Source organism: Corvus kubaryi, unplaced genomic scaffold (assembly GCF_017639235.1).
Source record: "Corvus kubaryi isolate FWS band 111438036 unplaced genomic scaffold, C.kubaryi_AGA036_p1.0 37357, whole genome shotgun sequence".
NCBI classification, from domain to species: domain Eukaryota; kingdom Metazoa; phylum Chordata; class Aves; order Passeriformes; family Corvidae; genus Corvus; species Corvus kubaryi.
The window spans coordinates 8,158,241-8,172,180 of record NW_024581117.1 but is presented as its reverse complement, the minus strand read 5'-3'; the positions used below and the strand labels follow the sequence as shown (position 1 = coordinate 8,172,180).

At 39.4% G+C, this 13,940-nt stretch overlaps 1 protein-coding gene across 2 annotated transcripts in view; it reads right to left on the bottom strand.

Annotated features, from left to right (window-relative positions):
- Positions 1–10,597: 10,597 nt before the first annotated feature.
- SLC12A2 (solute carrier family 12 member 2) overlaps positions 10,598–13,940 on the bottom strand; it is a 55,054-nt gene continuing 51,711 nt past the window's right edge. For both annotated transcript variants that reach the window (XM_042033166.1, XM_042033165.1), the window contains one exon: positions 10,598–13,641. In XM_042033166.1, the coding sequence (XP_041889100.1) occupies positions 13,506–13,641 (136 nt within the window). In that variant the 3' untranslated portion in view covers positions 10,598–13,505. The remainder of the gene's footprint in view (positions 13,642–13,940) is intronic.

The following is a 13,940-nucleotide window of genomic DNA, read 5'->3' as shown; positions in this document are numbered from 1 at the left end:
TTTTTTGTCCTTTTATTCCATTCAGAGTTAAACTGGTGATTGATTGCAAGCAATAGCCAATACTGGCTGTGGTCTGGAACCACATTTATTTGACATGACTTTCAGATATGGTTGTGCAAGTTTCCTTATGATTCAAAGTTGCTTCTGGGTAAAATGACTGACATCTGTAGAAATAAAAATACCTCTAGAGGTCTGATAAATACCTACAGGACAGCACTGACTTTAAGACTTAATATCTGTAATAGGTGGTTTAGAAGAAGGCTACGCACTCTCCAAAATGGGAGCTTTCCAGGAAACACTGCAAGAAAAGCCAACAGACTGCACACAGCAGAGCTTATTGTCCTTTGTTGTCAAACTCTCAGAAAAGGACAGAAAATAGTAGCAATACTCACCCGTGACCCCTCTGAGGCTACAAGTTCTGGAGGATTTTATTGGCAGGGATTATTTATGTGTGCTGTGCACACTTGTTAGATTTTTGCAGCCTATTTTTTTAGAAAGAAACTATCATAAGATAACACCTGTATTAACTAATTACACAGTAAGTACAAAGCCCAGAAAATGCCTTATCCCTTTTCTAGAAAGGCAGCATTCTCATCCACCATTTTAAATTGCACAAGATGGTTATGCACAATCCCAGAAAGAAGTCACTCTCAGCTTCAAATCCAGATGAAAAAATAACATGAATTAAAAGAAAAAAAAAATCCCAAGGAAGAAATCCAAAACCTCTTTGCAATCCAGCCTGTCACCGTATATATTTCTATACCCATTTCTATAAATTCTACCTTTTAACAGCCTCTAGTCTTTTAATGAGAAAGCTGACTACACACAAACAGATAGACCAGTGTCCCAGGATGCTACAAACGCCTCAAGTCTGTTGCTAACAGTAACATGAAAGTCTTGCTATTTAAGACAGTCTTCAGTATCACTTGGCAACTTGAATCAAGATTTTAGTGACTAATTTTAACACCTAAGGTAGGCCTAGGCAGCAGGGACTTCAGTTATAACTGTCTGTACTTTGTAGTACAGACATAGATTTAAAGCCTTTTAGCCTAATAATGATCGTAAATTTAAAAAAAATAATTTGTGTTACTTGCATAAATATATCTGATTCACACTTAAAGCAGGAGGGAATGAAAATGTGAGAGGGAAGAACTACATTTCATGCCTAAGATAAAATCCTTGGTCTCCATTGTGACTGTTCATGTGTTTGACACCAAATTGCTACAGCAGAGATGGGAAATAACTTCTTTGCTCCTGCAGAGTTACAGAACTGGTGGAGGAGGTGGTTTCTCACACGTTCCAAGAAGCCAAACACACGTCAGCATGGGTGGTCGCAGAGAAGTCTGACGTGTGTATTTAGGCACCATTTTAGCACGAGCCAGGCCTCTCCTCCCTGATTGGGCTTGTCAAGAATGAGGTTTTTACCCAATTCCTGTGAAAATGTCAGGAAAAATATGACCCCCTCTAACACTGTCTATTTTGTGTTAGCAAGTCAGGCGTTACTTTATTCTTGGCCAACGTTTATGAGTGCGGTTGTCAAATTTTCAGCCTCCACACTGAAGTCGATGTGAAGCTGTTTCACTCATTTATACATTTTTTGCAAACAAATTATTGTTGGTTCTAAACTACATAATTCTCTTCATTAATTAGTGTTCTCGCCTCTGTTGGTTATTGATTTCTCGCTCTTCATGCTAATTTGGCCCACATTTTTAGTCCGTTTATCATCTTTTTCTCAAACAGGGAGTCTCCAACCTTCCAGGCCTTCATCTCCTCTGTATCTTCCAGTTACTCCAACGTCCTTGAAGTGCCATGAATTTAAGATCCCAGATGTCCCATCTTCAACTCCCTTTGGCTTTGTTTATTGAAGCTTGTCAGGGTTAGTTTTAGCAAAATTAAATTTTCAGTGATGTAATGATCAAAGGAACAGTAAGAGTCTGTGAAGAAACCCAGCTAGTGCTGCGTTTGCTTGCAATTAATTAAAACAACTAATTAAAAATTAGTCAGGAAAGTGATAGCATTTCCAGTTCTACTGGGGAAAACCAGATCTAGACACAAAGAATACTAGCAGGAGCAGCCCTTGGTGTGCCATCCCTTCAATGCCTCAAAAAGTACTTGTTACACAGGCAGGGAGGTTTTTTTGGTAAATTTTAAAATCCTGTGATTAAACATGTTTTTACACAAGGTAAATATGCAATACTTTTCTGCAGTTTTGTCCAATTCTGGAATTTCTATATTGCTCATATACTTACAGAAATATTTGGTATTACTATGCTTCAACCTCTAGAACTACTTGCACAATGTAGACTCAAAAAAACCTTGGCAGTTGCCACTAAGATTTGCCCCTGGGCAAGATTACTAAGAAGCTGCCAAAAAAACCACATTCAAAACCAAAACAACATGAATATGCACATGGCTAGACAGACACTCCCTCTTCTCTGCAATGATGAGAACAATTGAATTGCTGTCACCACTACACCTGAATTCTGGAAGTACTTAGAATTTTCAGCCAGATCACCAAACTCACAGCTGAAAATCTTCTGTGTTCCCAAGGCCTGGCCTGTGGTTTTGAATCCAAAGAATAAATATGCATTCAAGAAAACAGGACCTGACCTCCAGCTTACTTACTTAGCAAAAATAATTCATTATATACCTAAGCAAGGGAAATGCAAGGGCCTTCCTGAGTTCTGTAAAATAATTTTCGTATCTCTAGGCCTTGCTGTTCTTCATGTGGAGAGAGCCCCACACAGGATGGGGAGGGGGAATATGAAATAACCATCTGACCATAACATTCAAATGAACATTTAATTCTTTTGAAAAACATTAGCTTTAAGTTAAAAGTCAATGCACAGAGCAGCCAGAACACCCAAAGACACACGTTTCACTGTTAAATTCTTAAAATTCAGAAATAAAGGCAGTTTTGAGCATGTGAGGTAAACACTGGCAGGCACAAATTGCCTGAGTCAGGTGTAAACATATAACATCAAGGGGGGAAAGTTGTGTGGTACTAATACAACACACCTGGTGTTCTATAATTAGATAGGAAGCTTAGATCACAATTTTGTGCACATATTTTTACCCGAGTGTATGCACAGCCACAGAGAAGCAATGTCAAGAAGCAATCAGATCTGGTAATTTTGAGATAAACTCTGGCAAAGTCCAGCAATTCCTACCTCTTCCAAATGGGCTTTTAAAATTTTGTAGCCTTCATATTTTATGCTTAATTTCTTAAAATTAAGATTAAAATGCCAGCAGCAGTGTCCTGCTGTTGAATCCTTCACATCTAAGCTGTTCTCATTTCCAGGCTCTAGTTTTATGGATAACCACAATCTTCAGGTCTAGAATGAAGTCTGCAGTCCCATACCATCTAATAATCACAGAGTTCCTTTCCCCCCACATTTAAATTGCTCATAAATTATGCAAACACTAGTTTAACAATTTCTGTTTCGCAGTTTTACGTTTCCTTTATGCTGTAAAATAACAGCCAGTGTTTGGCTGGATGCCTTCTTTTCATGGCATTGTTTCAAATACACAGCTGGGAGACTGAAAACCCATAGTTAAGAATCAAGATTCAGCTTGAAATGCCTGCCATGAAATTTATCAGTTGTCTTATAGAGCTTAGGTAAGATAAATTAAAACCAAGAAAACCAACAACTGCACAATTTTAAGGCCAAACTCACTGCTGAGATACCTCAGCTCTCTGTCCTTCAATCTTGATCAGTAAGGTCACCAGTCACACCTCTGCAAAGTGCAGTGTGTTTCTCCACAGGCCTCTGAAGTTTGTGTTAAAGCCCTTTTCTGAATCACTCATTGAATCCTTGGTCACACACAGTATTTTAGGCTTTTTTTATTTCAGTATGCCTAAAACTCAGTGAAATCCTTACATTGTGTACTATTTTTACCCAGCCCAAGCACAGAGTGATGGTCTCAAATAGCTGCTCTTGAATTAGAGCTGAGCTCCACTGGGACGGCTCCTGGTAGAGCTCATCTATTAATATCACCCCATGGAAAATACCAACTATAGCAGACCGGCTGTTAACTAAATGGATTAAAATTCCGCTTCTTTCTTATCACATGCTGCAAAGAAATGCTATTTCTAAGTGTTCCACAGAATAATGAGATCCATCCAGTCCCAAAACAGCTGTTTTTTTGGCTGAACAGCAGCTGTCAGGGAATCCAGCTTTGAAGCCAAGATGGAAGTAGAAGGCAACTGTTTGAAAATAAATTTTTATTGTTATGAGCAACTTCTCGGCTGCTGAGGACACAGATGTAAATTTTATAAATGCATGCACACTTCAAAATACAGGAGTTTGTGGAATATGGAGGTAATCAGAGATGACTCTTTTTTCCATCTGGATGAACTGAGTTACACCCAGCACTTCCTCAGCCTAAACCTCCTTTCCCATGAAAAGGGGCCACACTTGCTTCAGGCAGCACTGAGCAGAACGTGATTAAATGGCCTGAACTGGCTCCTTTGTTTGTGATTGACGTCCTGGCTGCTCCTGTGTGTTCCCCAGATTCTTCCAGTGAGAGGAAAACTGAGCTGCCCTTCATCAGGACACGTGCTCCTAAGGAAAGTGCAGTCCAGAGGAAGTGCCCAAGGGAAACAAACCACAGAAACCAAACCTTGGATGGAGCACCAGCAAAGCAAGTGCTTGAGAAGATCTTGTTCCCTTAAAGTTACACTCAATGGCCATGAAAACATTGCTGCTGAGAAGACCAGAAAAACCAGCAAGAGACAACATGAAAAGGGCATCAAATATAGATAAAACTTGGCACGGATAATAAAAACAAACAAATGAACGAACGAACAAACACAAACAACAAACACATCCTTTGTGGAAATAAGTGATTTTTTAATATTTCTGAAATTTGAACACAGACAGAAAATGTGGTCATGCCTATTTATCCACAGAATATGCAAAAATGTTATACTCACAGTGCCAGATCTGCCTTCCCTATTGTTCAGACAATACTTTCCAAAATGAATAAAATAGAAATTTCTTCTATATGTGAGAAGAAACTCTTAATTCTCACAGTTCTTTGTCTCCAGACTAAATACTAAAAGTATTTATGTATCATATAAATACTTCTTTTTGTGAAATAACCATCACCTTCCTAGGAAAGCTCCTTAGATTTGCTTTGTTTAGTTTTGCTACTTATTTTAAAAAAAACCCCAACATTTTTTTCTTAATTTTTCACTTTCAGCCATCCAGTAGCATACAAAGAACTGTGCATTCAGGTGTAGAATGCAGCCTGCACCAAACAAACTGGTTATGGGAGCAACCAAGAGCAAATGTTCTGAAGTGACCCAGAGAAAAACCAAGATTTGTTAAAAATCAAAAGGAGGCAGAATCCAGAATATGGTCCACACAAGCTGTCAAAACCCCAGATTTTCAATGATGCAAGTAATATCAAGCATTCCATAACTAAATGATTTATGAAAATTGTTTATTGAAAAAAAAAAGAAAAACACAAAAAACAGTGAAAAAAAAAAAGGCAAAACACTTTGATCCCTTCTATAGTACAAAGTTCTTTTTAGAAAAAAAATTCAGTATGCACAGAAGGCATTCATACACCCTTCTTGTCCTCCTGTGTATTTCCTTACAATACTTTTGATGTCCTCTCCAAAGCAGAGCTCAGAACCACAGGATCTCATTCACAGGGATTCATCTTCTGCCAGTTCACTCCACCAGATCAGTTCACAGCTACTCTTGTGGCAGACACATAAATTTTCACGACTCTCACCTCCTAAGCCAAGACATGAGATGCCTCCAGCATTTTTGCAGGTGACCTTATATTCCCTTCTGTTCTGACAAGAGCATTTAAGTGCCTTAAGTGTTAAGAAACAGAAATATTTCTGTTCCTTAATCAAACGAAAAACCTCCCAGAAAACTGCAGCCTATCCCCCAATAACTGTTTTCAAGTGGCTCACCTGGAGGACAAACAGCACAAAACTCCAGAACCTGACAGACAATGCGACCTGACCAGCCCCACTTTTATTACTCCCACCACAAAAACCTGAATTCTTAGGAGGAACCTTGTTATTCCTTCAAGCTCCACATACCATAGGCCAGTTTCAAAGGTCTGCGCATATATTGCAGTGAAGCCAGTGAAACTGCACATCTTTTCCTGCTTTTGTTTAGATTTGGGAAGTATCTTGCCTTGTGCTCAGGGACTGAAGGAACAAGCCGTGGTAAGTATTTGATTTTTCTTTATCAGGAATCATTAATTATCCCACAACACAGGGATGTTTTAAAGTAGATTACAAAGAGTCATTTTAAAGTGTTATTTTAAATTAATTACTAAAAATTTAAAGTGTTTCCCCTTAAAGGGAAGAGAAAGTATTTCAGTATTAGCTGCAAAACCCAGAAAACCGGATTTGAGCTGCATTCTACCACTAAGTTGTTTCCTGGCATAAAAGCTGCCACAGAATATGGTTAATTACTATCAGAACAAGGACAAAACTACCAACGCAGAGCTTGCTGCCCTTTATTTAGAGACTGACTACATGTAGTCAAAGCTACAGTAGGAGAAGATGGTTTTTATTACTGACCTTGTCTAATTCTGGGATAGTGAAAATGTCTTCACTGTGATGCATTTGGAGTGATGGCACATGGATACATTTTCAAAGACAAATTAATGCTGGAATGTTTTGTGTCCGGGGCAGAATGGGTTTTCTAGAATGACTGAGGGTTTGAGGGTTGGCCAACAGGATGGAAAAAGTGAGATCTGTGTTCTGACTAGAGAGGAAATCATAACCTTGCACTTCCAAGTCTCAGCTGAGAATCAAGCCTCATTTTTCTAGATTCTTGCAAACATGGCAAGAACATGAAAGCTACCCCCAAGCCCTGCAGTACAATGAAAATTAAAAAATCATGAATAAAGAGTGCTCAGTAAGGTTTGTCATATATTTGCCAAAGGCTGAACTTTTCTCATAAATCCTGTCATGCCTGAATTACTGCTATTACTGCTTGAAGGGTACAGTGAGATTTTAATGAGAACAAAGACTCTTAGCAACGCTCCATAAAATGAAATCTGTGTGAGGTTAGCCAAAATCCCACGTGAAAGCCCACACTAGTGTGTGGTTAGCCTTGGTTTCACCTGTTAATTCTGCAAATAGCTGTCCTTGGTTGACTCTGCAGAGTGCTGTTTGCTCCTCTTAGCAGGCACTGTGCTTTCACCTGCCATGATTTCCAGGTGCTTAAACTGCAAGCTTAAATTTTGTGCTGATATTTTTGCACCTTATCGAATGGTTTTGATTCCACTTTTATTCAGCCCTGCTGTTCATCAGAGTTGCATTAAATTACCCTTAGGGTTTATAAAATACACAGGCTAACAGTGGATTATCTGGCACATTCTCTTGTACAGGTGTCCCACCCCTTGCTCAATGTGTTATTTTATTTAATACTACTCTCTATGTTTTTGTGTGTAATTGGTAACAGCAGTACAATGGAATAGTTCAAGAGTCCCTGTAATTTGCAAACCACCCAGCCAGGCACTTTGGTTTGAAAAAATGAGTAACCTCACAGGGCTGGGAGTGAGGATATTTCAAGGCTAATCCCAGCTCTCTAATTTTCAGACAGAGCCTGTGGAAATCCTTTGCTTGTGAATGACTCCATATTACCATCTGTTTTGTAGAGACAAATTTAATTGCAGAGAGATGTTCCAAGATTTAGTAGCTGTAAAACTGTTCAACAGAGTGATAAAGTTATTTGCAAGGTAAATTAACTTGAAATTGTCCACACTATTCAGTTTCCTTCAGTACTTTGCACAGCCAGTACCTGAATACTTTGGGATGACACAAGGCTTTTTGGTTTTTGTCCACCTCCCACCTGTGTAGCTGAAATTGGCAGACACTTGTCTTGTTTGTTACTTATGAAGCAAAAGTACCTTATTGGAATGGTACTGATCACTCTGAAACTAGACGGGATATGCTAGTGTGTTCTCTTTTCTGACATCTGTCTGCCTGCAGCGTTTCTCCTGCTAAGGTTAACACAGCTGGAAAGAGCCACTGAGACAAGCAAGCATCACCCAATGCGCTATGAAATGGTTACTCGGTGGTAAAAAGGCTGTTTGAACTCATCAGGCAGCATCTGCTTGGAGATTCCTGCATCCCTTTGGAGCAAAAACACAGTATATTCTCCCACAGGGCCTGGTGGAATTAATAATAAACTCTTCTCCAATCCAGTCACAATTATGAAAAAATATATGCAAAACAATGTTATTATGCTGATATTTTTTGTGCAAAGTACTAAGTCATTTAATCAATGAAAATAATGGAACAGTCCAGGAGTACATTTGACAGTGCAGCTTCAGGCATTCCATGAAATGTTGAAAGGCAGTGGTGCCACCTGGTGATACAATTTTAGCTGGAATTCCTAGAAAACTGTACAGGAATAGGATTTCCCTCACTAAAAATGATGCTCGTTAGCAGGAGTTTTATTACCGCTGTGGATGGGACTGAGGGGCTACGAAGGGGATGTACCTGGACATGGAACTTCACGCTGGAGTTTGTTTGGGCTACAGCTCAGCAGGGTCAGTTTTCCCCAGATCCCAGGGAGCAGGACTGTGAGGTAAATCTCCCACAGCCAGGGGCTACTGCCATTAGATTACTGTGAACAGGGGTGAGAGGGCTGTGAAGGGCACAAGACAGGGTGCTTTACTCGTATTTTTATATCAGTATTAGCAAGGCAGAGCAGGCTGACATTTCCCTGCAGGCCTTTGCTGTTGCTCGCTGTAGACTGGCTCACTACTGAGAGATCTTTAGGGTAGGACAGGTTAAAAAGTTTAATTCAGCACAAGCTGACAGCTTAGATCCTGAGGAATTCCCTTTCCCTCCTCCCTGTTGTGTGGTGAGGTGCAGATAAAAACCTGTCTGTGCAGGCTGGGGGCAGGAGGGTGGCAGGAGGGTGGCAGAGGGCAGGGTGCAGACAGGGTTCCTGGAGATACAAAGCCAATGTTTTCTGGAAGAGACAGCAGGCAGATCAAGGGGGAGAGCGACAAAGAAGCTGTTCTCAGGTTCTTTTTCCTGCTCTCACTTCAGTAAGAACGGGGATGTAAGAACCCAGCATAGGCTAGCCTTGGTAAATTCTGCTCGTGCAGCTGTCAGCAAGCCCAGAGGATTCAGCCTGAAGGATGGAGCACAGCTTGTCAGCACCAGATGCACCTCTGGCCGTAGGAAACCTCTTCAAGAAAAGCATCTTCCTGCTTCCCTTCGGAGAATGTGCCTGCCACTGCTTCACCATTTACTCATTCCATGTTAACACTCAAAGCTGTGGACCAGCTTGCATCTCTCTGTCCTAAACGCAGGCAGTGGCCTCCATCAACCTAATCCAGTGCCTTAACCCTGGAAACATGTTTTGCACCAAGCTGCCAAAAGGCAGAATAGCAGGAAGGATTTGATGGTGCTCCACTTGCTGCCTGGGTGGTCTCAGTGACCTGAAGCCTGGCTCCCACCCCAGCTGGGCACAAACCAGGTTTTAGGATTTACAGGACCCCACAAGAGGTTATGTGAGAAGTGTAATTAGACTGGTGAAGAACAAGCACAAAGGTGAGGGGTGTCCTGCTTCCCTCTTTTAAAACAAAATCACAGCAGTCACTCTCTGCAGCGTGAGCCTTCATTCTCTGTAAATTGGTGAAATTGACCTAGATCAAATCCCCCGTTTTTAGCTACAAACACATACTTGAAGTCACTAGTGTATGAATTCAGCTCAAGGTGATGTCATGGTTCAGATCCACTTCACACTTCTCCAGCAAACAGGACTATCTAGAAAAAGCTGGTACAAACCTTCTCTGCCTCTCTACAGAACAAACCAGGGTAGAGCCAATGCCATGGGAGCTGGCAGTGTATTTTTAACAATCTTTCCCTTTCCAGTGGCCTCCAAACCTTACTCCTAAAGCCTTGATTTAAACACTACTAACAACAGATATGCAGAAGAGCTCTGAATGTAGCAGAGATTAAATACCACAACTGATGAGGTTAGTAAGTTTTACAGTCATTCTAAGTAAGGTTTTAATGACAGAACTCGCCCTTATTGTCATGCTTTTAAAGTTGTTTTCAGTATTTTTTAGTTGAGTGTACATTAGTACAACTCAGTAAGGTCAAATACGTCTTGCTTACAAGCAACTTTGCAACAGTTTGGGAAGTTACTTTCCCAACATATTTCATGTTTTCACGTCCCTATTTTAATGGGAGAAAGAGGAGCTAAGACAGTCCTTCGTATTCAGGGGCAAAATGAATTGGAACAGATTTTCAGACACTACCATTGCAGCTGAGACCCACCATGGGCTGAGGATGGGTCTGTGCCGTCTGGCAAGTCATGGCAAATTTTACAAGCGTAAAGCACTGCTATTTTTACCCTACTAGAGGCAAAATTTCTCCCCAAGAAGCAACATGGTTTCGGTCACCAGACACATGAATGCCTTTCAGTTCCACTGGTCCTGCACAAATTCCACTACAAGGGTAATCATCAGATGGATGCAATAAGTATACTGATGTCAGGAACCAAATTCAGCATTAACATGCTGTTTTATGAACATTATTCCCTTCCCATCACCAAAAGAAAAAAAAAAAAAAAGGCATTGTTAGACAAGAGAGTTGTATTGAATTCACTTCTTTTATTGCAGTGACATCCCCCTGATACAAAGTATTAACTGCAATAATTACGTTAAAACATTAGAAAAGCATTTGTGTGGGACAGTTACAGTACAGTGTCAAATCTTACATCTTCAAGTGGGCCACAACCCACTAACGCTCAAATCTTTTAAATTATTTTTAGTTATTTTTTTAAATATCTAATGTCAGAAAAAAGCATATAAAAAGAATGTATGTAAAAGGAAACCTAAATACAAGCGAACAAATAAATAATTTGATTTTCACCAGCTATTACTGTCTCTCTAAACCCACATGAAGGAACCTAATCTATAAGAAGTTATGAATTGCCATGTGTAAGTGTTTTAATTTTTCATGTCATTAATATGATTGGAACGTAAGTAAATTTGGCGTCAAAATCAAAGCAGGAGTTGGAGCGACCGCCACTGACTGACATCTGTTGCAGACAATTACCATTAACTGTTCAAATTTAAGTGAGCAAATAATCTTGGAACTTGCCCTCATGCCTAGCATTAGTGGACTCCTGAGAGTGCAGGTGAAAAGCATCCTACGGTATTTCACAGACATGACCTTAACTATCCCCATATGCATATTTAGATATACTTTACATAATTTTATACACATATATGCATGTATACACACACACTTCATTTGGTTTCTGTGTTGTGTTACAGATCACAAGCAATGGTTTCCTGAATGGGCAAATAAACCTTTTTAAATAAGTGTACCTGTGCATGTTTTTTGGTTTTTTTCTTTTTTTAAGATAGCAGCACTAAATCCATGCCATACTGTCCATCTGCTCAAAAGAATGTAACCCACAAAAAGAAGGAGAAACGTGGCAATGATTCCATATGCACAATGTGACAACCTTATCCCCTGCAACACACTGTAAAACCTGTGATATTTATTTATGTTGGTAAGTTTGACCCACATCCCCTCACCTGGAAGGAAACAGCACTTTGACCGCACACTGTCTTGTCTTACAATGCTTTACCATAACAAGCTGGGTTCATGCTGGCATCAGTTATCTCACACTTAGCAGCAAGACATGCATGTTTGTTTTTCTTAAAAAGTGAAATGATTCCATAGTCTGAAATCCAATTGACAGAAACAGCAAAAAAAGGAAAAAAAAAAAAAAAAAAAAAAAGGATTTTTCGCAGTTTACCAAGAACTTGACAACAGTGTACACTGCACAGTGTATTTTTTTCTTTAATCACAAGAAGTTGAAGCTCCACCTTGACACACAATGATTATACTTTGTCCTTCAAGAGGAACAGTTACATTTCAATTTGATCCTGTATTTAGCAAAACAAACAAAAAAAAAAAACCACCAACCAAACCCCAAAAAACCCCCAAACAAACCAAACAACAACAACAAAAAAAAACCCAAAAAACCTTTTCTGTGCATCCTTAAATGAAAAGTCACTCACCCACTGGTAAACTGATCCAGTAGCATGTCCAATTATCAAAAGCTTGTGAAATGTTTTTAGGCAATCCTTTCTATCCAAAAAATATTAGGAATTTAAAAAACAGTTCACATTACTAACCTTTATACAAAGGCTCAAGTGAAATTTCTTTTGCAGGTGTTCAGAGTACTAAATTATGAAGTTTCCAAAATATACAGTGAAAGGGCACACAAGACTGGCAGTTTCTTTATTGAACATAGAAAATGTATAAAGTAGGATGTATGGAATAGATCAAAATTGCTAGACGATCAAACCTGAGTATTATTTAATAAGACTAAATTCATCTTCTGACAAGTGAATGAATTGACCTAAAAACATCTCCCCTAAGAACTTAGTGGTCCGTTTAACCATTTGTTGAAAAATGCGAGAGAACTGCAGCTTTTACATTTCATACTGGATAGCACAATTCCACATAGTGTTTACTGTTTTCTGTTAGATAGCATCACATTGCTTATATATTATCCCCATTCAAGCCTTAAGTCGAGTTTTGTTTCAGAAATAAGTTGAAAAGTGACACTAAAACGTAAGAGGCCAAGAACTAGGACAGGTCTTTTATTTTCTTCCCATCTGTATTAAGATGGAAAGCTTCGGACAGCAAGATGAGCTTGATTTCACAGCAGAGCTAAGCCTAAGAGAATACTACCCTCTGCCAAGGTAGATAAAATTCGCTGTCTCAGACTACTGCCAAAGTAGTACACATCATCAAATCAGAAAAAGAACTCTCTCTACAAGCAGAATTAGTTTTATTTTAACTGTGAAAAACCTTAGTGACAGTAACATCAGGGATGTGCTCTAGTTCAACTGACCTGCCCCAATTCTCACCTTTAAATCTAACAGATATAAAAATAAAAAAAACCAAACAGAAACAAAACCTTTCTGACGATAGAAAACATACAGTACTAAGAACTAATAGCTCAATGGAAGACTGAAAAGCAGCATTCATTTTTATTGTAATATGGAATAGACTAAAAACTAAAGGAAGTCTGATCTAAACTCTTAGTTGAAGGCAGATTTTGACATTCTATATAAATTTACAAAACAGGATGTATGGGTGAGATTTGGTTAATTTTAAAAGGCACCTCAAGGCTAAAAGGCTTTTATAAATCTATAATCCTTTCATTGATCAAAAATACAACATTTTATTGCTGCTATTCAAATAGCAAACAAAAAGCTTGTCTTGTTCTTCAGTCTAACAAGGAATCCTCCCCCATTAAGCAAGATTAAATTACAGAAAATATAGAATAAAACTGAAGATGTCACAACTTTAGAAATACAGTGACTTTCCTTGTGTGCTTTCAAGTCAGTGAAATAGTGAAAGAAGAGTCACTTTTTGCCTTTGTGATGTTAATGAACTATAGACCACACCAGTCACTCTCCCCTGGGCACTGCAGTACCATTTCATCACAGCTGTGCCATGCTCAGTGCTCTTAGGAATAGAAGGTGAGAACACTCTGATGATTCCCACGAACCAGAAGAATGGGTGGCAGATCTTTAGAGAGGACTTCCAGCCAGGCCATGTACAGAGCGCTCGACACTGCCCCTTTCCTCGCCACTGGCAAGCTCCTGCAAGCAACAAGGGAAACAACATTCACTGATCAGAAAAACCTGGCCAGGTACAAGTCAGATCATAAAAAGTATGACAGATGATTCTGGAAAGATCTAAATATTAAGTCAAATTTCCTAACCTTTCTAATTTACTTCTTCCTCCCCCTCAGAATTCATGAGTTGAGAGTTTGTATCTTAAAACATCACAGGCCTTTACACCTATTTCCCCTCCCTTTTGGCCTGTCACCACCATTTAATATTCACGCATCTTCATGCAGAATCCTCCTCAGCTGAGAACAGCCTCTTGAAAGACTTTC